The 24,900-nt window shown below is 33.0% G+C and overlaps 2 protein-coding genes across 2 annotated transcripts; one reads left to right on the top strand and one right to left on the bottom strand.

The window, feature by feature from the left end:
• Positions 1 to 223: 223 nt before the first annotated feature.
• Positions 224 to 1,267, bottom strand: LOC136988740 (chromatin complexes subunit BAP18-like). The gene has a single exon (XM_067286704.1). The coding sequence runs from the start codon at positions 1,220 to 1,222 to the stop codon at positions 731 to 733; it is 492 nt and encodes a 163-aa protein (XP_067142805.1). The 5' UTR covers positions 1,223 to 1,267; the 3' UTR covers positions 224 to 730.
• A 3,072-nt stretch (positions 1,268 to 4,339) lies between these two features.
• On the top strand, positions 4,340 to 16,620 carry LOC136988783 (glutathione S-transferase LANCL1-like). Its single transcript, XM_067286745.1, has 9 exons — positions 4,340 to 4,423; positions 4,520 to 4,646; positions 4,722 to 4,938; positions 5,024 to 5,171; positions 5,246 to 5,386; positions 6,944 to 7,123; positions 7,198 to 7,374; positions 9,050 to 9,122; positions 16,544 to 16,620. The coding sequence occupies exons 1-9, from the start codon at positions 4,340 to 4,342 to the stop codon at positions 16,618 to 16,620; spliced, it is 1,224 nt and encodes a 407-aa protein (XP_067142846.1).
• The last annotated feature ends 8,280 nt before the right edge of the window (positions 16,621 to 24,900 follow it).

The following is a 24,900-nucleotide window of genomic DNA, read 5'->3' on the forward strand; positions in this document are numbered from 1 at the left end:
AATTTTTGGCTGGTCCTGAAAAATTCATTGCTGAATGTGAAATTCCTTAGACAAACTGTTGCTTTAAGGATGATTACATCTACCCAATCTTGCAATGAGGATAAGGCTTTTTCAAATGTTCTTGCATTTTGAAATATCAGACTATAAATGTAAATGCAAGAATGGCACTGTATACACTTCTAAATATAATTCTTTGACTTGCCACAATAAATAAAAACATTAATTAAAAGATTTTTTCATTTTATTTTAAATTTACTTTTCACAACTTCAGCCCAAACTCATTAGAGAGTATACAATCATCAGTGAATGTGAATTTATTATTTTAAAATGAACTATTTATTTCACATTTACTGTACAATCCACTTTCACTGTAACATATATCAAATGTGTTATACATGTTAATTAACAAATGTTTTGGATTGTTAGCCATCCAATTAGGTTCAGCCCTGTTTAAGCTGATAAACAGGGTTTCACTGTAGTAATTTGCACATGAAAAATACACTTAAGGTTTTATTACAATTTAATTTGTACAAAGAAACATTAAAAAATGTTTCAAACAAAAATAGAAACAATCATCAGAAATAAAAAATTTAAAATTTGTCACACCAGTTTTATTCTCCAATTTATAATCAAATTTAAATCTGATACAATTAACAGATTTATCCATATTAATAGCCTTCCTATCATTCAATACTTTCAGATAACAAATGCAAAACCTTTATTTTTTAGTTCAAGGTGCCTCGGATGAACTATCATAATCTAATTTTGACGAAGCTCCCAAACTTTCCACATCCACTTCTGGTTCAGTGGCATTTAACATATTAAGAGTCATCTCAACAGATTTTGTGGATGATGTCAGTGTCCGTGATTGTTCTTGTGAAGTTTTGATTGTAGCTACGGATTTTCTAACAGGCACACCAGCTTCTTCAAATGTTTTTCTCTTCATGCTATTTTTTATTTGATTAATAGTTCTGTTTTTAATAAAACTACTGATTTTATTTAAATCATCACCAAATCTTTTCACTGCAACTCTCAACATTTCAATCTCTTCGTCGGTCCATTTTCCTCCTGATTGAGAAGATTCGGATACAGGATGCAATTGCATGGTCAATTCTCCTAATTTTGTGAATGCTGCTCCGGCTGCGGTGAATATCTCTCCAACTTTACTTGCCGAACTGCCGTGACTCATTATCCTTTTGTCACACTCAAATATATTCCACATATAATAAAGTAAATTTCATTTAAACCAGTTAAATCTTAAAAAACACTCCATATCGTACTTATCTTTCAAATATTTGCTAATAAAGTGTTGCCAGCTTCAAAGCGGCAAGCTTATCTTTATGAAAGAAAACTAAGAAAAATTTCACTGTGATCCAAATTGTCATAAATTTTACTTGGCGTAAGTTTTTACATCTTAGATGTGTTTGTTTGAATTGTCTTATTACATCAAAATCTAATACGATGACGTACAGTACGTACAGAACTGCTCGGTACGCGCTCGGCGGCGCGACGTCCGCCGACCGAACGCTTTCAATACGCCGTTATTAATATCGTTATAAAATTTTTAATTCTCATAAATTTGAGCTTTTATTATTCTGGATAACATTTTGAATAAAAATCATTCGTTTTAATGCAATTTTATCCTTATAAGAATAAAATTAAGTGATAAAAGTAAAATAACTACGGGGAACACGCGTGAACTTTGACCTATGGATCCGGAAGTTTTACGAGCACCTTATTGATAATGAGATAGGCTTAAATTTACAATTTGAGTCTTCTAAACCCATTAGTTTTTTCCGGAAGTGTTTGCAGCGCTGGATGAAACAAAAAAGGAAGTACACCTTTTATGGCGATTTTTGCACTTTTCGATTGCTTATATTTCGGCAACTCTTTTATAGAAAAACCTTAAATTTTGCACACTACTTAAAAAATCAAGTATTTTTTGAATCAGATATTCAGAATTGCTATAGGTGTTTGGGGAGGAGAAATCGACCCCGAAAATCGTCAACTTTGATTCCTAATATAGTCAGGCAATGACTTTTTCGCTTGGCACGGAGTCACTGCTCTGACTCTCAGATTTAAGTGCATAATTATTTGAAAGACATGTTAGTGATATTTTATTAAACCTATATAAACAAAGGACAGGTGTAGTAGGCCATCAATAAATCTTTATTCCATATTCTACATTTGATAGTGCAGAACATTATAAAAATTATCAAAATATGTATAGCCAATGTGAGTGTCATAAGAAATGTAATTTCTCGTGTCAAAAATACAAAACTATTCCATCCCAAATATTATTTCTCACTATACTGAATCAAGTAAAATTGTATAGAACACTTTATGTGACGGCCGGATGGCCGAGCGGTAAAGGTGGCAGCCTACCGCTCTGGGGGACCCGGGATCGAATCCGAACGGGTCGAATAATCCCCAGGAATTTTTCGGGGGGTGGTCCGTTCGGATATGTCGGGCCCCGTCCCTCACCACCCGGTCGCACCATTGTGGGCCTGGCCGAACCCATAATGGACCTACTAAAAGAGGCCCTCTTAGTGCCCACAGGGCGGAAAGAGTTAAAAAAAAGCACACTTTATGTAGTGTTAAAGTTTATAAATTATTTAAAAAATAGTTTGTCTTTATTTGGATTAAATTTCTATGGCTATTTAAATGTATCAGAGGATATGCTATGGTTTTCCTAATTATGTGTTTCTAATATGCAATAAAATAAAACAGTAAAAGGCAAATTTATTTACTTATTTTACCATTACCCATTTATTGAACAGATATGTTATACTAGTAGCCGGATGGCCGAGCAGTCAAGGTTAGCAGCCTGCCGTCCTGAGGGACCCGGGATCGAATCCGGACGGGTCGAACAAATCCCCAGGAATTTTTTGGGGGGTGGTCCGTCCAGATACGTCGATCCTCGTCCCTCACCACCCGGCCGCCCCATTGTGGGCCTGGCCCACTACTAAGAGGGCCTCTTATAGCAAGCCCATTGGCTTGCTATAAGAGGCCCTCTTAGTAGTGCCCACAGGGCGAAAAGAGTTATAAAAAAAAAATACATTATACTCATAACAGTGGCGTAGCGTGGGTGTCAGCCGCCCGGAACGGAAGAAAATTTCGCCGCCCCTTATTTAGGTATCTCAATTTAAAAGACTAAAAAATACAGTAATTCTAAAGAACTTTTCAGCAAGAACAATCATCATTATTGTGTATTGTACAGGTTCAAATTTTTACAAGATATTATTATTATTTATTGTGAAATTGTGCCGCCCGGGGCGGGCCGCCCCTGCCGCCCCACTACGCTACGCCACTGACTCATAACATTATGTACAAAACTTTTATTCACAATATATCAATAACAGTTTTAAACAGATTTCTATTTAAAACGTGAATAAATTAAATCGAAAATACAATTATTTTCGATTTATCCTCATCCTCATCTATAATTTCAAATTAACATCTATTTAAATTATTTTATAAACTGAATATCTTTTTTTTTCTTTATACATGATATAAAATTTAAAAAAATGTAATTACGAATGAGACTTTTTTTAGACAGAAACTACCTACTAATCAAATAGATAACCAACTTCTCGCCGTAATGCGACTCTAGCGCCAGCTATCGGCTAACTGACACATTAACTGGACTTCAGAGCATAGCTCAAGGACCGGTATATTTATCGATTCTGATTCAATTTTCTTTCAACATGGCGTCGCTACAGCCACTCTATGTAGTATACTTAAGCTCGTTTGTAAAAACATAATAATATTACAAGTTTAAATTTCTCATAATTTATCTCATTTAATCATTTTAATTCGTTAAAAATTTATAATTAGTTTTTAAAAATGTACAATTAATTATTTTGAAATTTTTAATTTAAAAGTTTAAGTTTAATTTTTTAATATTCTGACCGACAGGAGTATCTTAAAACCCGTTACGATTAGCTAATAAAAAGTAACCTTTTCAAATTCGAAAATTTAAAATTATTTCTAAACATTTCTGTAAGTAAAAAATAAATATATTTAAGATATTAAATTAATTAATTGTCTTATGTTACATTACTCAAACATAAAATTATAATCTTTTATTGAGTAAAACTTTTATTTTATTTTAATAAACTTAAACCGAAAATGCCCCTAATAAATTAGCAAGATTTATTTTAAAAGGTTTTTATCATTTGTAATTTATTTGATTAACCATAATATTAATTAAATAGAAAATTCATTAGAAATTTTTATTTTTATCTTTATTTACTATAAATTCACTATAAATTTATATGAAATGATTTAATGTTCAATTTTTAATTTACGTTTTTCATAATCTTTTATATTTTAAAAGATGGCTGAAATAAAAGAATTTGAAAATAATTATGAAGAATATGATAATGATAAACAATTAATGGATGTTAATGATCCCTCAATGGTAAAGAACTTCATATGAGCTATTTTACTTTATTTTATATTTGTTTATATTTTAATTTCAATAATTAGAATTTATAATTATTTCTATTTCTTCTAGTGGGCGTTAGATATATTAAACCCATTGACGTACAATTTATCAAAGTTTTTATACATATTTGAAAATGTCTTACAACAACCAGATGCCATAGATTGGTTTGATTATACTGTATACAGTGGAACTTCAGGCAAATATTTACTATAGGTTAATAATTCAGTGTGTTTACAGAACCTTAAAAAGATTGATTTAATTTATTCCACAGGAATTTCCTTGTTATATTATCATCTTTCAAATGTTTTGACCAATTCGAGAAAAGAATGGTGCATTAATAAAGCTTTATATTATGCAGAAAAATCTTTAATATGTTTAAGACATCATCATGTTTCATATCTTTTTGGTAACGCTGGTCCTCTTGCAATCACTGCCATAATTTATTATACCGAAGGCAAACAAGAACAAAGTCGAGATTTGATTAATAGGTAAATTATATGAATTTATTTTTTAAATTGTAAGTCTCTTTATAAACTTTTGTTTAAAAATCAACTTTTTTACTTTTACGTTTAGTTTAGAAAAAATTGGAAAAAATGTTATTGCTCAAGGAAGTGGTATCTCTAATGAACTGCTATATGGACGAGCAGGTTATCTTTATGCATTACTTCTTGTACAGAAACATATTGGAATAGATAGTATCAATCATATTTTAATTCGAGAAGTAATTTTAATATAAATTCAGTCTGACATGAAATTATTTCATAAAAAAATCGTATAAAAGTATCAAATTTTTAGGTAATACATTCAATTATAAATTCGGGAAGAAAAGTAACAAAATTAGGAGATCAAAGACCACCTCTTACATATGTTTGGAACGGAAAATATTATTTAGGAGCTGCTTATGGATTGAGTGGAATCTTATACGTTCTCTTACAAGTATTTGATTTATTTTTTCTTTTAAATTAATTATAATATGCTAATTAGAAATAGTATGTATGCAAAATTTGAAAATGGAAAATTATGTTTTAAAAATAAATAAATTAATTAAAGAAAATTAATGAATATAGGCAGTCTCCTTCAAAATAAGATATTAATCAAAGAAATTTATTAGAATTTGACTAAACATATAATTTCTTTAAACTAATTGTCTGTAATAAGATTTTTCTATTGTTTTTCAACGTCTTGCGAGCTGCTTCTTTCCCACCCCTATCTTTTAGGGCACTCACCACAATTATCAAATTCATGCTATTCTTTAGAATTCTATACTTCATATTTTGTCAAAATATGAACTATGATAATAGGATGTATGCTAATTTGTGTTTAATTTTATTATTATAATTAGTTGCAGTAATGGCAATTACATCTGTATCTATTCTATATTAAGCGGTTTTATTAATATTTTAACATATATCACAGAGAACAGCCTATATTTATAACACTTTCTTAATATATCTATTATAATCAAAACTGTACACTATATATGAGAAAAGTTATCTATATAGTTACTCAGTTATTGACAAGACTATATCTTGTTTATAAAATCGTATTGCCGGCTGGGTAACCAGCTTAGAGTATGAAGGAGTACATGTCAGGAGTTGAAATTTGGCACAGAATATTAAGTGCCCAAATCATGCGCGCATAAAAAAACCAGACTTGTAGGTAGTCAGGGGACCGGAAACCGAGTCAAAATAAAATACAAAATGGCGATACTCTCTACAAACAGACAGTAGTATGAGATTTGTGCATGCATTGCTCGTTGGGAAGTTGGAAATGCGAACGTTGCGAAATCGAATTTTGAAAAAAACCCATTTACCTGTCCCGTGTTATTCCCGACATATCTCTGGTCGCCACGTGCTGACCTTGACCGATTGACCCGAGATATCTCGTTACAGCATCGGAACGTTTTTGAAAGTAGATGGTGCTAGTCGTTATAATTTTATATTAAAACTAACTTCCGAAATATCATTTGTTTTCTTTTTACATTTATTAATGTATATATTTTGTTTGTGCAAAATCAAAAAAATAATTTCGGACGATACAATCAATGGCCAGGATTATTTTTCAAAAACGGGAAATTTTTGTTAGGCATCGACAAAAATTCAACCCGGGGCGACACGCGACGAAGAGAAATTTCGAAATAGGATAGGTTAATTTTTCCGAAATTGCATCGTGGACAACCTCGTGGTCGTGGCCGAGAATGGCGAAGTTTGAACAATCACGCTCAAAACCAGCGATACCAAAGAAGATTGGAGAATGAGAATGAGACCAGCCTTGAGCATCAAAGTGATCCCGCTTAGTAGTGACTCTCCCAGACATAGTCTTGTCCCAAACATGGCTTTGCCGTTTTACTTGTATCAATATAATGTTACTATTTATATAAATTGCGAAATTCTGTATGAAATTAAACCTTTTGAGAATTATATAAGAATTTGAAGGAAAAAAAACATACATTTTAAATAATAAAATAATGAACGTTTTTTAATAAATTTTTAGGCAAAATTGTATTTATCTTTAGAAGAACTGTCACTATTAGAAACATCGATTGATTATCTACTCCAAACAAGATTTCCTTCTGGTAACTTTCCATCTTCAGTAGATAACAGATCTGATGCTTTATTACAATGGTGTCATGGAGCACCAGGTATAATACATCTTCTATGTTTAGCTTATAAGGTATTAGAAATGAAATTTTGTTTTGTGATGTTCTTATTATATTAAATATTAAATTAATCTAAATAAATCAATAGTACTTTTATAATAGAAAATATTTAGATGCTGCCGAACAATGTGGAGATTTAATATGGAGGAAAGGTTTATTGAAGAAAGGTGATAGTATTTGTCATGGTGTTGCCGGTAATGCTTATGCATTTCTGCAGTTATATCAATTAACCGATGAAAAAAAACATCTATGGAGAGCACTAAAGGTATTTATATTTAAAAAGTGTGTTTGAGAAATATAACTGAATTAATCTCGTAATTTATCTTCACAGTTTTAAATACCTTATTACTACGAATTTAAGCCGCACCTTTTATTCCAATTTTTAACGTAAAATTAGGGTGCGGCTTAAATTCAAAGCGAATATTTTAACTTCTTATTTCCGTCATTCTCACATTCTCCAACAATCGGGTCTTTGCCTAACGCCCTAAATATGCGCATAGTATTACGATCGTTAATAGCTGTTTATTCGGTGGGTCCCCGTTCGCACTTTTCTGATTTAATCCAGTTGCTGTTTGATAGCAGTTGTGTAGAATCGAATTTTAATTTTTTTTATTACCCATAGTCTCTAATATGAAATAACGGTTTACACGTGATGAATTTAAAAAAAAAAGTTATATTGTGCGCCGAAAAACTTAGAAATAGCGCAGCCGATAAAAAATATTTGCGGTTGTCGAAAGGAACGTGCGTCGTTGGAGAGCCATGAAGGAAATGTTATTTCAGGGTAAAAAAGACAGAAAATTATTCTCGGGGCCTTAAAAAGGAAGATACCCAGCAATTGACGAAAATTATATATCTATAATCGGCTTTACTTTCCCGGCAGTTATATTTAACAAAGGAAAAGTATGGCGATCGGTTAAAAAATTACATACCAAGATTTTTACATTTTTGGACTTAGGGGACATCTTGAAACGTCGAGAAACGCAAAAAAATTTGGGGTAATTTCTGTATGTATGTATGTATGCTAGTGTGTGTATTGGGCATGATTTTGTTCACCCTATTTGAAGCTTAATAACTCTTGTGCTTTTAGTCGAAAATTACTGAAATTTTGCAGGGAGGTTTGTTTATTAGGGGGATTGGTGCCTTTAAAATTTTGGTGTAAAGGTTAAGGGGATGGGGAGATAATGGGGGTCATGTGTATCTCCAGTAGGGTCGGACTTGATGATTTTACTCGTTATTAGCATTTACATTTTTTTTTTTTTTTTAATAAAATTCTTCCCTACACTCAAAATTAGGCTTTTTGCCACTTTATAATAGTTAAAAATATAAAAAGTTTTAAAAATAAAATATGATAACAGATGGCGTCACTAAAATTTTAAATGTTGCCGGGGAAAGTTGAGCAATTCATTGCTGGTTTATTATTATTATTTTTTTTTTCCAATTTTAAATTCCTACAGCGGCTTAAATTTGAGACCGGCTTATGTTCGAAGTAATACGGTATTATTTCACTATTTTGTTTTCGAAAATAGAAATGTTTTCAAAATGTCTCAAAATTGCAAAATAGCATCAAAGTCATTCCACTGACTCATGATATATATTTTTCAGATTATTTTAAGGACAGCTAAGACTGTTAGGAACAGTTGAATATTATCATGGAAGATTTAATCGCTAATATCTCGATTAACTGACTTTCATGCAACTCTATTTTTAGATTTTTTATTTTATATCATATTTACAAAAAATGTTTAAAAATAGAATCGGATTTATATAATAAGAATCCATGTAAACTTTTATTTTATATTAATCAAATTAATTGATTTACTTTTTAATTCAAAAATAAAAATTATTTAAATTTGCTGTTTTTAATTAAATTTCATATTAAAATGTGACAGGAACATTTTAGCTTATATAAAGTAAAAATGCTTGTTTGTCTTTTAATTCAGTTTGCAGAATGGTGTTATGATTATGAAAATCGTGGCTATTCTATTCCTAAGAATCCTTTCTCGTTATTTGAAGGTAAGATCATCTTTGATCATCTTTGATTATCTTTGAATAAACTAATATATACAGGATGGACCAACGAAAACGAAACGGCAGAGTGTTCGTGTTCGTCCAAGCAAATCGCTTGGACGAACACGGGATTTTATTTTCGAGGGGACATATTTTGCAATAAAGTTTTTGCGATTCTGAATACAACAGACAACAAAAAATTTTAAAAACTCATTTATTTTGTATTAACTAAACAAACATTTATTTCGAAAAAAATGTTTGTTTAGTTAATATTCAGATTCGCAAAAACTTTATTGCATAAGATGTCACCTCGAGAATAAAATCGACCTGTCCGAGCGATTTGCTTGGACGAACACGAACACTCTGCCGTTTCGTTTTCGTTGGCCCACTCTGTATAGTAGAACCCTGATTATCCGTGATAATGTGAACAAATGGAACCTCGGATAATCGGGATTCTACGGGACAGCTGGTTAGCCGATTAGTCAAGGCGGCAGTATACTGTTCTGGGGGATCCGGGATCGAATACGGACGGGTCGAATAAATCCCCAGGAATTTTTCAGGGGGTGATCCGACCGGATATATCGACCCCCATCCCTCACCACCCGGCCGCCCCATTGTGGGCTTGGCCGAACCCATAATGGGCCTGCGATAAGAGGCCCTCTTAGCGCCTACAGGGTGGAAAGAGTTTTAAAAAAATCGGGATTCTACTGTATATATACATTTATTTTAAAGTTTTATGTATTAAGTATAATGTGATTAGACTGTGGATCTTTGTTTTTAATGTTTATTCAGGGAAAAAAGATCTATTTAATGCAATAGCTTCAAAATTGAAAATATTACAAAACTAGCAGATAGGCCCGGCGTTGCTCGGGCAAAAGTAATGATAGCGAAGATTAAGATTATTACGTTATAGTCACAGAAGACAAAGAGTAATTTTATCAACAAACTAAATATTTCTAAAGAAAGGTCGGATTTGAAAATCGAATATTGTAATATTGTTCGATTTTCACGACGTGTTCTGATTATATCGTTCGATTTTCATCCAATGTTCTAAAGAAGAAAAGTCGAGAAAAACCGAATTAATCTGTTTAAATTTGAAAAACGAATATGTTCTAACATATTACTCTTTTTTTTTTCTTCCAGCGCCCGTAAATCTTGCACGTTGCTTTCTCTTGTTCTCCATTGTTACTTAACACTTCTATTGATACTTAAAACTTCCATTGTTGATGGAAGTGTTAAGACTTAATCCTATCCCTTTCCCCGTGGGAAGAAATTTCGAAAAATCCCTTCTTAGTGTGCGTTTTCGTGACGTACCCTAACTGCGTACCAAATTTCAACTTTCAACTCCTAACCGTTTGGGCTCTGCGCTGATTATTATTATTATTATTATGTTGGGTTAAGTGAGATATACTCGGTTAACACCGGTGGCTGTGTACTATGCCGGACCAAAGTCAATACATAGTAACCAAAACAGAAATTAAAGAAGTGTATCAGTGTTTGTGTCTGTATTCAGGAATTTTCTCACAATATGACATGTATTCAATATAGTGGCCTTCTGTAGTGTGATGTATGTGTTTCTATTCAATTGTAATGTGCCCAGGCTTTTGTGTAGTGTGTGTGGTATGACACCTGTAGAGGAGAGAACAACAGGTACAATAAGCACCCTATCCATCCTCCACAGATGCCTTATTTCCTGGGCGAGTTCTGTGTACTTGCTAATTTTTTCAGTGCATGCGTTTTGTATATTGTGAGTGTTTGGAATGGATATGTCTATAATGTATGTGATTTTATTGTGTTTGTCAATGAGTGTTATGTCTGGTCTGTTGTGGTAAATTGTTTTATCTGTGATTATGGCTCTGTCGTAGTACATTTTGTGCGTGTTGTTTTCCAATACTGTCTGTGGAATGTATTTGTAGTATGGTTCGTGGATGTCTACTAATTTGTGTTTCTTTGCAAGCTCTTGGTGTATTATATTTGCTACTTGATTATGTCTGTGTAAATAACCTGTCTGTGCCAAGAGCTTGCAACCAGAGGTGATGTGTTGTATAGTTTCTGGCATGATGTGACATTTTCTGCATGTGTCATTTGTGAGTGTTGCATCTTTGAGTATGTGTTTTCTGTAGTTTTTAGTATTTATGACCTGATCCTGTATGGCGATCATGAATCCTTCCGTCTCCCCAAAGAGGCATCCCCAAGCTAACCAGCTGTTTGACGCAGTTTTGTCAACAAAATCCTGGGCCAGGTCGTAAGGATGCCTGCCATGGAGTGCCTTTCGAGCCCACGATTGCTTAATGGTGTCTATGCCTTTTATATGTTGTGTTGTGTCCATATGATGTGAGTGTAAGTTTAATGGTGTGTTATTTGAATCTGCTACAGTTACTGTTTTATGTAATTGTGATGTTTCTTGTTTCTTGTAGAAAAACTCTCGCAGTGACTGTATTTGTTTGTAGTGAAGGTTAACTATGTCAATCAGGCACGTCCGCCATCTTTACGTGGAAGGGTTAATCTTTCTGTGGCGGATTTAGGATGATGTTGTTTATGCTTAGTAAGTGTAGTTCTTGTTTTCCTTTGGAGTTGCTCAAGATCTGTGTGAGTCCAATGTATAACTCCAAAAGAATATGTGAGTACTGGAATGACATATGTGTTTATTGCTTTGACTGTGTGTTTTGCATTTAACTGTGTTCTGAGAATAGCATTTAACCTACTTTGGTATTCTTTAATTAATCTTTGCTTTATTTGTGTATGTTCTGTTAGTTTGGCCTGTTGGAATCCTAAATACTTGTAGAACTCGCCCTCTTCCATGGATTCAATAATGTCTCCATTTCCAAGCGCAAAATCTTCTTTCTTCAGGATTCCTTTTTCTATGTGAAGTGTTTTGCATTTATCTAGGCCAAATTCCATTTGTATGTCCTTGGTGTATGAATGTGTGATTTGTAGGAGTTGATGAAGTTGTTTTTGTGTGGATGCATAAAGTTTTATGTCATCCATGTACATGAGATGTGACAGTGTAAACTGTGTTGTTTTTTCGTGTCTGATATTGTAACCATATTGCGTGTTGTTTAACATGTTGGATAATGGGTTCAGGGCTAAGCAGAACCAGAGAGGACTCAAGGAATCTCCTTGAAAAATTCCTCGCCTAATAAAAATTTGGTTTGTTTGTATGGAAGTGTTATGAACCTGAGATGTAGTGTTGTTCTCCAGTGCTGCATAGTGTTTTGAAAGAATGCAATGAGTGATGGATGTATTTTGTACATGTGTAGAATATGTAGCAGCCAACTGTGTGGAACACTGTCGAATGCTTTTCTGTAGTCTATATATGCCATGTGTATGTTTCTGTGTTGTTTGTGTGCTTGCCGTAGAATGACTGAATCTATGAGTAACTGTTCTTTGCATCCCCTGTGATTTCTACGGCAACCTTTTTGTTGTTCTGTTAGAATGTCGTGTTCTTCAACATGTTTGTATATTTTGTTTGCGATACAGGTTGTCAATAATTTGTAGAGTGTTGGAAGACGTGTAATTGGTCTGTATTGTGTGGGGTCTGTGGTATTGTTGTTTTTAGGTTTCATGTAGGTGATGCCCTGAGTAAGAAAATTTGGCATGTCTTGTGGATTGATGATGATGTGTGTTGTGGACTCCGCAAGCACGTGGTTTGCGGGTATGAAAGGAAGTGGAAATGAATAGTCGGTAGAAGCGTATAGATAAACAAACAAAGGTTTATTAATTACACACAAAAAAAAAGGGGGATTGATCGCCTGATTTAAACAGGCAAACAGCGTTCTTAACAAAATTAAGGATGACAATAACACTATGATTACAACAGTAATTAATCGCGAGACTAAAACTAATACGCGATTAAACCTTAAAAAACTATACAAACATTTACAAGATGGTAGATACCGTCGCCGTATTTCGTGGGACACGTTGTTACGAAATGAGATTCTTCTCGCTGGTTCTTGTTTTTTTTTTCTGATCGGCTGCTCTGCTTCGAATCCTTTCTCTCGTCTCTTCACCGCTCCAGATCCCCGATCCACGAAAGAGAAAAATGAAAATGCCTCGACACGTGGAAGTCACCCGTTTATATCTCCCACCATCCGGGAGCTTTTTCTTTTCCTCCCACGTGATCCTCCAAATAGCCAATCAAAAACCACGGCACAGCAATGACGACAACAGACGGTACGGTACACAACAAAATGGCTGTGCGTCACATCTAAAACCCGATACAACAACATATACGCGACGCGACATAAACGAAAAAACAAACATATAAATAGAACAATCGAACAAAAAAAAATACATAAATATATACATATAGTTAATAGCGGCGAAGCGCTACAGTGTTAGGTGTTTAGCTAGTTCCTGGTGCAGTGATGTAAACTTTTTGTACCAGAAATTGTGAATGTTGTCTACACCAGGTGTCTTCCAGTTGTGTGTCCTGTTAACAGTGTATTGGAAATCATGTATGTTTATTTCAGCACAGGGCATAGTTGGTATGTTGTGCAAGTTTCTGTTCTCCTCCTCGATCCAGCCTGCATCAGCATTATGCGTGACAGCACTGGACCAAAGAGAAGACCAATATGTTGTGAGGTTTTTTTCTGTTGGTGTGCCACTGTGCTGTGTATCAGTGTTTGCTTTGTTATTAATTTGTCTGTAAGAGAGTTTTTCATTGTTTGTAAATAATTTATTTTGTTGTTTTCGTAGTGTACATGGTTTGTATCGTTTGAGTCTACGTGCTTTGGCAGCAAGTTTTTGTTTTAGTGTATCAATGTATTCTGTAATGTGTGTGTTGTGACATTCATGTTTTGTGTGTGTTTTTATTTTCTTGAAAATGTTTTTGAGCTGTTTCCTTAATTTAGGTGTTATGTTGTTTTTAGTGTATTGTGTCAGCCTGCCTAATTGCTGTCTAATGTCATTTATTTGTGTTTCTATTCTTCTCTGCCAGGCAGGTTTGTGATAGAATTGTGTTTTCTGTGTATTTGTCTGTGATTGTACTTTCAGTCCATGTTGTGTCACTACTGTGACTGCCCCAGCATAAACTAATGTATGAATGTCTGAGAGTGTAGAAATTGAATGAATGTAGTGTGGTAGTAAGTGAGTGTTTACATAATTTAGTGTTTTTCCTACTTCCTTCGACGTGTTGATTTTTGGTATTCATGGTCTTTGTGTGGGATCTGTGCCTGTATATTTAGTGAGTGTTTCCTGAAATATAAGTGAGAGCGTATTAACTAAATCCATGTCTATGTTATCAGTGATGGATGAGGAAGTGTCTGTAGTATCATTAGTGGTAATTGTTGTATGTGTGTTATTATCAATGCTTGTTGCTGGATTATCCTGACAGGTTACATGATCTTCATTAATGTTAGATGTTTCTGTCTGTTGATGTATTTGATCAGCAACCCGTTGTTTGATAAGTTCAAGTGTTGTTTGTGGAATAAGGTTGTTGTGTATAATTGTTCTTTTTTGATCAACAACCCTTTGTTTGGTGACAGTGAGATGAGGATACTGTTGTGTGAATCTAAGGTGTAGTTGTTGTCTGTATGCTGTCATGTTTGTTTCGAGTTTTGTGATCGTGTAGTAAGTACGGATGATAAACTCATTCATTTCTACAGTCCATTTCATCCGTTGGCGTGGTTTTCCAGCCTTTGTGGTCTGTGGATGCATTGCCACAGAAACACCAAGGCTGGGTTGGTTCCTCACATCTGTTGAGGGCATTGCAGTAGCCATGCTTGGGCCGGTGCTGCTTTCGCCACCGGTAACCAAGGGAGACTGTGGCCTATTTTTCGAACGTGAGCCTCTGCCTAACTCACGAACGCGGACCTTGTTAACCCGGGCGACGTCCGAGCCGGTATCACATTTAGATCTGGTTACTACCATGATACATATCTCCGCAGAATGTGGGTGTGTGGTCACTCTTAGCTTCATTTCTCCCCATAGACCTTACTGGCATGGGTGTCCCTACCAGGAGCTTGTGCTCCAGCCTGCATTGCCCTATGGATCAGTAAAATTACTGGGCTCTCCCACCACGACCAGGTGGTGACCATGGGAGAGTTATCATCATCATCATCATCATCATCATCATCATCATCATCATCATCATCATCATCAACTCGTCTCGATTATATATATAGATTTATTTCACAAAAGATATTTGTTCTGGAAAAATTAGTTTTTAAAGTCGTGATCAGATATAAAATTAGTATTAGTAGGCTATATTCAGCTTAATTCAAATGTATCATTTTAAATTAATCTTATGGAAAAGATACTGATAATTTGTTTTCATTATTTGATTGATTGTAATTGCAAATAATATATTTTATAATGGATTATATATATAAAATAATAATAAATAAATATCTATATATATTATAGATTTATGATTAGTTTTTTACATCAATGATTTGATTTCCATAAACTATTTTCGTTATTTACAAGAAACATATATTTTACAATGTTTCTTCTAAATACAACCAACTTTTTACTTCTAGTGGCAACTTAGAACTAGTTTTTTCCCATATAATTCTATTCTGGTAAATTCACTATGTATGGTATCTATGTACAGTACGGTATGTATAAAATTAATCATTTTTATAAATAGCTCTGACAAATACTAAATACTATTTTTACTTCTAAATCAAGAAAAAATTGTATGTTCTCAGCATATATAACGTACAAAATTTATGTCGATTTATCTGTTGAGCGCGGTCTTTAATCTTCTAGGACCTATATGCGACATTTTTATTTGGATTATTGAAAATATCAGTTTTACGGTGTGTAATTAATTAATAATTACAGTTTAAAAAACATCTGAAATCTGAACCAATAGAAAGCATTATATTGTAAACCTCTATCAACTCCATTTTAAATTTACTACGCCAACGAACATTAAAAAAGTTTATGTAGCTATTTTAAAAAGTATGATATTTTATAAATTTTTTATTAGAGAAAAATTAATTATGAGTATTATTTTTTATTATTTTATTGCTTTAATGTAATTATAGTATATCTAATAAGGAATAAGATTTATAAGTAGCTAATTTTTATTTAAAACTGTAAGAAGAATGTGGAAATATGTATTGTTTATAATCAACTTTACGTTACGATTAGAAAATCATATCTGTCTCTAGGACCTAATTAATAATGAATTATATAAATTGATCGTGTTCCCATTAACTGTACTAGATTTGTAAACAGTTAAAACTATAAATAATTTATAAACTTGTAAGTAGTAATAAAATTGTAAAAACAATTTTAAAGGTTTTTGTTTTTAAATAATAATTTTAAGTTAATTTTCAAATATTTATTCGTTATCTAATACTGTATTTAAAGGATAATTATATTTGCTTATTTTAGACACTGTATCTTATTGTATGATAAAATAGCAATATAAAACAAAAATTAATTGATTAAAAGTTTTTTTTTTTTGTAAATAGGTTTGGCAGGAACAATTTATTTTATGGCCGATATGATGAATCCAAAAAATGCAGCTTTGCCGGGTTATCAGTTATAAAGAAGTTTGGTTTATTCTTCTAGATAAACTAATATTATTAAATTGATGTTTTATAAATTTATGAGAAATTCTGCTTAATATCTTTTTAATATCAAGATATGAGATAAATAAGAAAGTTTTTGATTATAAAATTGCTATTAAATTAGTAAATTTTCGAAACACACCTTATGTTGCCGAGTCTTTTGTGTCTGTTAACATACATCGGATGTGCTCAGCAGAGATAAATTACAAATTTACGATCACACCTATGCATTTGATGAGAGAATATTTTTAATATCTGAAGTTTTCAGTCTACTCTTATAGGTCATCATCAGATTAACGATTTTAAGACATTGATGTCAATAACCACTCTATTCAAGTAAATTGCAAATGATAATGTTTATAATGAAATAATTTAATAGCATTTAATTAAAGTTTTAAAACACATTGTAAAGTTCTTGTGGCGGATACTTCACAAAGATTTTACAAGATACTGTAGTTTACAATTCTAAACTTAATAAAAATAATCTGTTAAATGTATTAGTGATAATTTTTCCAACTTTTTTTTTATTAGAAAAGAAAAGTTTAACTTTTTTATTTTCTATATATTCTATACTATATATCTATAGTGAATGACTTAAATAAAACATAAAGAACTTGACTAACCAGAATATTTTATTCTGTGATTAATCAAGTTCAAATCCGTAAACTAATAATGCTAAAACTGAAATAAATTCTCATTGTTATGCATTTATATATTGTTTTAGTTCTTTTTATAACCTACCGAGGACATGCTTACCAGGAAACCTGGACATACCGCCCCTCCCATAAACCCCTTTGCCCCAAACTTCTTTCACTGATACTGCTTAAACAGCATGTAAAAAGCCCTCCCCCTTTGTTCTCACATGGCAGAATAAGCTTTTAAAAAATAAAAATCATTAAAACTGAAATAAATCAATAAATATGCATTGAATTAAAAATAATCAGATATTTTTACTAAATCGGCTTGATCGTCACGTGAAACGCGACAATATCGTCAACAATACATTTTTCCATTGTTTCACTTTCTTTGTTGTAAGTGAGAGACTTTCGAATGAGAAAGAAACTTTTGCGATTCTTTGCTTCATTTCTTGAGAATAATTGCTTTGGATATAAATGTGAGTAATATTTTGGCAGATTACACAATATACTGTACAAATATTTTGATAAAAATAAAATTACCGATCTAGAAATCAACTTGAAGAACCTTATGATTACATTGAGTAATCATAAGGTTCTTCAAGTTGAGTAAGAGCACAGAACTAGAATAAAAATATCCATTTAAAGATAAATTTCAATATTTTATTTTCGAGCGAAATTATATAAATGAAAGACGAGACCAGACATGGAAAACTTAGAGGCAACAGGCCCGATTAACTATACAGTAATACCTCGGTTTTTGTTGACTTCGGTTATCGTCGATTTTATTCGCGAAAAATTTGTCTCGGTTTTTGTCGGTGTGCCTAAGTGACCTCGCTGCTAATTTTGCGAAAACATAGGGAAACCCACGCGTTTTCCTGCTCAGTGTGGCGTTGTTTCTCGTCGTGTGAGCATCACCCTGCGCGTATTCAAACAATGAGCGTATTCAAAATCTCAGATGACTTCCGGTTTCTGCCAGCGTGCTTCCGGCAAACAAGATGGCAGCCACTATGACGCTTGTAAGAGCTCTATTTTGTGTTGACAATTTTGAATTTATTTCTTGATGAATAAACCTGAATAAATTAATATTCGGTTAGTAGATTAATAGAATATTTTAATATACTTGTATAGTTACATAAGACATGACACAATTTTTTTTTAGTTGTTAAAGTGTAGTCTTAAGATTGATTTAATTATTTAAAACTTCTACGGAAATTTTAAAAAATCTTCATCCCTGTTTCTCTTTTCGAAATATTCATTTTTCATTGAGCTTGTAAAATGTTTTAAATGTTCCCGTTTACACGTTCTAAACACAGTACATTAATTCTTTAAAACACAAAAAAAAAAGATACTAGAAATTTATTTTCTCCACAAGCGAGCAACACTCTGGCACTCAACAATTAATTAATAAGCACAACACTTATTAAGCGCACAATTTCTCCCTTTCTAGGCAGGAAAATCTCACCCCACACATTCTTAAGCATACTATTACATGAACACACCTGACACGTGTGACAATTCTGTTTAGTTGTATATCGAACTTAACAAAGCTGTTCTTATTAAATAAGTACAAAAATAAATCTGACGTAACGTGGAAGTCCACATCGTTCGCCATTTTTCTTGTTTTTCTCTCCCGAAATTTTTTCTTTCAATGGTTACTATGGAGTGTGTAGATCATATAAATTATTTACTCCAAGAGAACGAGAATTACGGACATTATACTTTCAATTAGCCGACCTGTAGACGAAATGGCCATACGCGCGTGCCGGAAATAATGTCATTTGGGAATCTTTTAAGAGAAATTGGCCCCTATGTAGGCGTTACAGAGGTGGAGAAAACCCGGAAAACTCCAGCTGGCCAGCCTGTCCGAGCGAGGCACGAACCCACGACCGAACTATCCAGTGTTAAAGGACGAAGATCTCTTGGCCACTGGTTTGCTTTCCGAAATTCTTGGCAGTCAGCGTTTGTGTGTTCCAGAAAACCCCAGCACTTTCGGCAGCATCTCAATGGATTGATGATGAGATCTTGAATACGCCCAATTCCATTGCTTTCCTTTCCTTTTAGATGCATCATGGGAAATGCCATGTTAAATGTTCATTTATTCTTTACATTAGTCTTTTATATTCATTTCTTATTGTATTTAGTATTAAACACTATATTTGTTCTCTAAGAATATGTTTTGGTATGAATTTTGGAGTATCTAGAACGAATTAATTGAATTTACATTCATTCATATGGAAATAATTGCCTCAGATTATCGACAAAAACCGAGGTATCACTGTACATGAACTTCCGATGCAAACCGGAAGTCACGATATTTTCAATTCAAAAATTTTACCCAGTAAGGTGTTTTATAGATGACTGGCACGACTTTATTGTTAAAGGAAAAATATGATGTACTGTACAGTACAGGGGCAAGCCGCTACTAATTTGAAGTAGAGAGCATATATTTTAAATAAAATAAATTAAAAATTGTAGCCCGGAATTCTGATCAATGTCACAATAAATAATTGCTCATTTTAATTGAATTCTAAATAGCAAACAGTGGACGGGACACTTTAAATGGCACAAAAACTACGACAAAACATAAATACTTGTACGTTGATTAATTAATGTCTTCTAACAGATAAAGAGTATTGTTCCGCTTTTTACAACCTGCCCTCCACCCCATTCCTATTTACGGCATCTTTATTCGACGCCGACGAAATACGAAGTTGAAAATTTTCAACTTTTGCCGTCGCGGAAAGCCGAACGGCAAAAATTAGACCAATAGGAAGGCCGTTTAGCAATGTCGTCATAAAGATCACGTGAGACGATAGCATTCGAACTATGGCGGTCGGCAAGCTAATAAACTTTATTTGTATACTAATACGCTAATATATTTCATTTATACGGTATATTACTATCCGATTTAAATATTAATGTCACATAGACGTAACTTACTGCGTAAAGTATTGGGAATGGCGTAATCGAAATTCGATGACGAAAGCTAACTTTCGACGATTTAGAATATTTTTCCTATCCAAATTATTCGTTTTTGAGGTTTTTTATTTGCGATAAGATCAAAGGCAAACTTAAAAAGTTTAATTGATATAACAAAGCAATCCCGGTAGAAGCCATTTGGACTTCTGGCACGTGGCCTACCTACTGTTGTAGCTTGTTTATATTACGGCTGGCAGATGGCGTTTTTCAATTGTAGGGTGAGTAATCGCATGTCAGTACACACGACGCGGAAAGACGACGGAACGGCGACCGTATCCGTCGTCCGTTTTCGCATGTGAGTACAAGGCTTTATGAGTTAAAGCGTTCCGTTTTAAACATTATCGTATTTTTTTTATGGAGAAATCATTCATTTATAAGTAAAGTGTCTATCTAAACATTTAATCTCTTTCCATTTTTAACTAATAGTAATTACGAATAAAGCATTTGTAATTTGTAATTACGACCAGAAAATATCACAAAACAAGTTCCCGCTATAGGCGCTGTTTGCCGCAACGGAATAATTTAAAATTAATGCTCGTTCAGGGTCTGGATGCTTATGAGGAACCAGGCAGCATTTCAGTCGACTTTGCGCTGGCTTATAATGCGTACCCTAATCTTGAAGATCAGAATAAGTCCAAAAAAGATGAGCATTAGAATCGAGAAAATAGATACTAACAAGTACCGTATTTTACGGACTATAAGACGCACTTTTTTCTTCGAAAAATTGCCTCCAAAATTCAGATGCGTCTTATACTCCGTAGCGTCTTATAGGTATTTTTTTTAAAAAATTGCTTAAAAATTAAGGTGCGTTTTATAGTACATAGCGTCTTATAGTCCGTAAAATACGGTATTAGAAATTATTTTAAATGATTTTATTACGTTTATCCGAATAAATGTTCTTTTTGCTAAGTTTTTTATTTAACAAATATTTTACCGAATCCGAGAAAAAAAATTGTTAAAAAATACAATTAAAATACTTGAAATATTACATCTATGACGTAGAACTTATGACGTAACGCGTGACGCAATAGTTGTAACGTTCCACGATTCGAATTTGTTCCATTTCGTATTGTCGGCGCCATCTTGGAATATAAAGTTTTCCGGAATTTGCGAGTTATTTTTCGTTCCATTTTGACATTTTTCGTACGAATTTTAATAAAGAAAGTTTGCGTAACGCAGGTAACTTCATATTTATCGATTAATAAGATATAAAAATTGAATAACTTAATTTAAATTAGATACGCTTTACGCCTAGATTTGCTGCCTGTGAGGATACGGGATACGTTTTTATTATTTTGTTTATAATATTTCATAACGATATTTTAACAAATAGGACTATTTTTGCATTTTAAACAAAACATTACAATTAGTTAATATTCTGACGTAGATCTTATGACGTAACGCGTGACGCAATTGTTGTAACGTTCCTCGATTCGAATTCGTTCGATTTCGTATTGTCGGCGCCATCTTGGAATATAGAGTTTTCCGGAATTTGCGAGTTATTTTTCGTTCCATTTCGACATTTTTCGTACGAATTTTAATAACGAAAGTTTGCGTAACGCAGGTAACTTTATATTTATCGATTAATAAGATATAAAAATTGAATAACTTAATTTAAATTAGATACGCTTTAAGCCTAGATTTGCTGCCTGTGAGGATACGGGATACGTTTTTATTATTTTATTTATAATATTTCATAACGATATTTAAACAAAAACGGACTATTTTTGCATTTTAAACAAAACATTTGCAATTAGTTAATATTCTGACGTGGGGCGTGTCTAGTCGTTGAACGTTTTGGTGATTTTTCTGTTGAACCCTTGTGAATAAGTCGGTTATGGATAGTCTAAGAAATAGTGTTAACTATCAAGTCAAAATAAGTATCTCAAAAGTTCTACTAACGTTGAAATTGTTTATAATTTTATTAATGATTGCTGGAATTGAAACAAATCCCGGCCCACTTCCTCGATCCCCCCCCCGCAATCTAGTCAAGCAGTTATGCAAAGAAGGGGACGAGGGAGACCACGTAAGGAAGACGCTAAAGAAGTCGAAGAAAATTATCAATTGGTAGAATTACTGGAAGAAGAATATCTATCAGAAGAATATGTGAAGGAGTCTACTGGTAACTCTAGAAATGCTACAATTAGAGACTTCTTCGAACCGACAGGTGAACCAGCGTTACAAAATGGCGAGGAGTCAAAATATTCACTCAAATCAATTTACGAGTTGATTCAGGAAAAGTTCGATTGTTTAAATACGGAAATGCAAATAATAAAATCCGAAATCAACACCATGAAGAAGGACAACGTCAAAATTAAGGAAGAGATGAATAATATTAGTCAAAGGATCCACACACTGGAAGATAAGACTAACTCTTATACCAATTTAAAAGGTATGTTGGAATTTGAATTCGACAAAATGTTAAACGAAAATACAAAGAAAAATTTGATTATCTTGAACTTTCCATTTAAAACTTCGGATGTGTTAGAAGAGTTTAAAAAATTTACTAACGATGTTTTAGAACTTAACAATATAGAAATTGAGGGTCTTGTACAGTTTAAAAATAACTATAATAAGCAAATTATTAAAGTCATAATGGACTCGGTTAAAGACAGAAACATAATCCTTAAAAAATTCTGGGCAGCGGGACCGAAAATGGAAGATAAGATGAAAAAAATAATAATAACATCCGATCTATGTTTAAGATCCAGACTTAGAAGGAAACAGTTAATAAATAAAATTAAGCTAGAGAAAATAGAAAAGAATAGAATTTTAGTAAGAGACGACTATTACATAAAAGATAAACTAATGTATACCTTAGATACTAACACAAGAGAGATTATACAATTGAGTCATTTTTTAGGACCAAACATAAATCAAGCTTCGAAACAGCAATGAATAAATTTAATTTTAAGCAGGATATTGATAAAAGCAAGATCAATGTTGCTAACAACACTAAGAAATAATAATAATAATGAAGTTGATCTAGTAGTATTGAACAGAATAATCAAAGACAATGAGAAGATACTGTCGGAAAGTGATGGTTATGACCTCTTAGTAAGTTTTTGGAATGTTCAAGGTCTGAGAGGAAAGCTTCAGAATTATTTGGTGAGAGAGTTCTTATATTCTAATGATATAATCGGAATTACAGAAACATGGATGTTAAACTTAAGTGCAGCGGAAAAAAATATTCTCTCACAAAATCACAGTATCATAAATAGTAATGCTCAACGTAAGAGTAAATTCGGTCGTCCTGCACGAGGGATCTCTTTGCTAATTAAGAAAAGTTTGGGGGACATACTTCATCAACATATTTCTGAATACTTTGTTGCTGCAATTATCAAGGTGGAGAGTAATATTAAATCAAGATGGAACTACTTATATCTGGGGCTTTTTTTTTTTAACTCTTTCTGCCCTGTGGGCACTAAGAGGGCCTCTTTTAGTAGGCCCATTATGGGTTCGGCCAGGCCCACAATGGGGCGACCGGGTGGTGAGGGACGGGGCCCGACATATCCGAACGGACCACCCCCGAAAAATTCCTGGGGATTATTCGACCCGTTCGGATTCGTGATATATCTTCCACCAGTATTAGATAAGAGAAGTGTTTTACGTATAGTTCAAAATTATATAGAAAGATGGTCCTTGTTAGTCCAGCAATGGATAATTGGTGGAGATTTTAACGCTCGAATTGGAGAAAACACTGATACTGAATTTTTTCAGAATTTTGACAATATTAGTGACAGAAGATCATCCAAGGATAAATTGCTAAATATGGATGGTAAAATACTTCTGGACTTTGTACAAGATAGTCAATTACTAATTTTGAATGGCAGATTAAAGGGAGATATTCCGGCGGAATTTACTTTTGTCTCCCCAAATGGTAAATCGACGGTCGACTACGTTATTTGTTCAGAATGTATGATAGATTACTGTGAGTCTCTGTCAGTCCTGGAGAATGACTTATCGGATCACTTTCCGATTCAACTAGTGTTGAAATACTACATAGATATAAGAAGAGAAAAAAGAATTGAAAAAGAACATACATTGAGTAACGACTTTAAACCGTCTTACAATAAACAGAAATTGTTAAATGAGTTCCAAAAAATAATAGAAGATATGTTATCTTTAGAGGAGGAAAATCAGCCAATTGCGAATTACCTGAGACTTACAACAAAATTAGAAGAATACAGATTTGGGAAATGCTTAAGTCCCTACAAGCAAACATATAAATGTGATTGGTACGACAATACATGTTATATCCAAAAAATCAAAAAACAAAAAAGTTTAAAAGTTTTTAGAAAAACTAACACAAAAGAATCCTTAATGAAATACTTACAAAATAAAAGAATATATATAAATTTATTTAAAGCAAAAAAGAAGAAGTATTTTTCAAATATTAGTAAGATATTAACAGAATCCAGAGATACCAGAGTTTTCTGGACAACAATTAACGGATTTCGCAAAAAGAAATCAGACTATAGAGCATATACTAGGATAGAACACGACAAGTGGATTAAATATTTCCAAGAATTTTCCGAAAATTATTTGTTAAACTATAATCAAACTCATAAGGTATACAAGCTATCACAAGTAGCGAATCATTCAGAATTAATTAAAGTGGAGGAAGTACAGAATCGGATT

The sequence above is a fragment of the Centruroides vittatus genome, unplaced genomic scaffold (genome assembly GCF_030686945.1).
Source record: "Centruroides vittatus isolate TY-2023 unplaced genomic scaffold, ASM3068694v2 scaffold_386, whole genome shotgun sequence".
Taxonomy (NCBI): Eukaryota; Metazoa; Arthropoda; class Arachnida; order Scorpiones; family Buthidae; genus Centruroides; species Centruroides vittatus.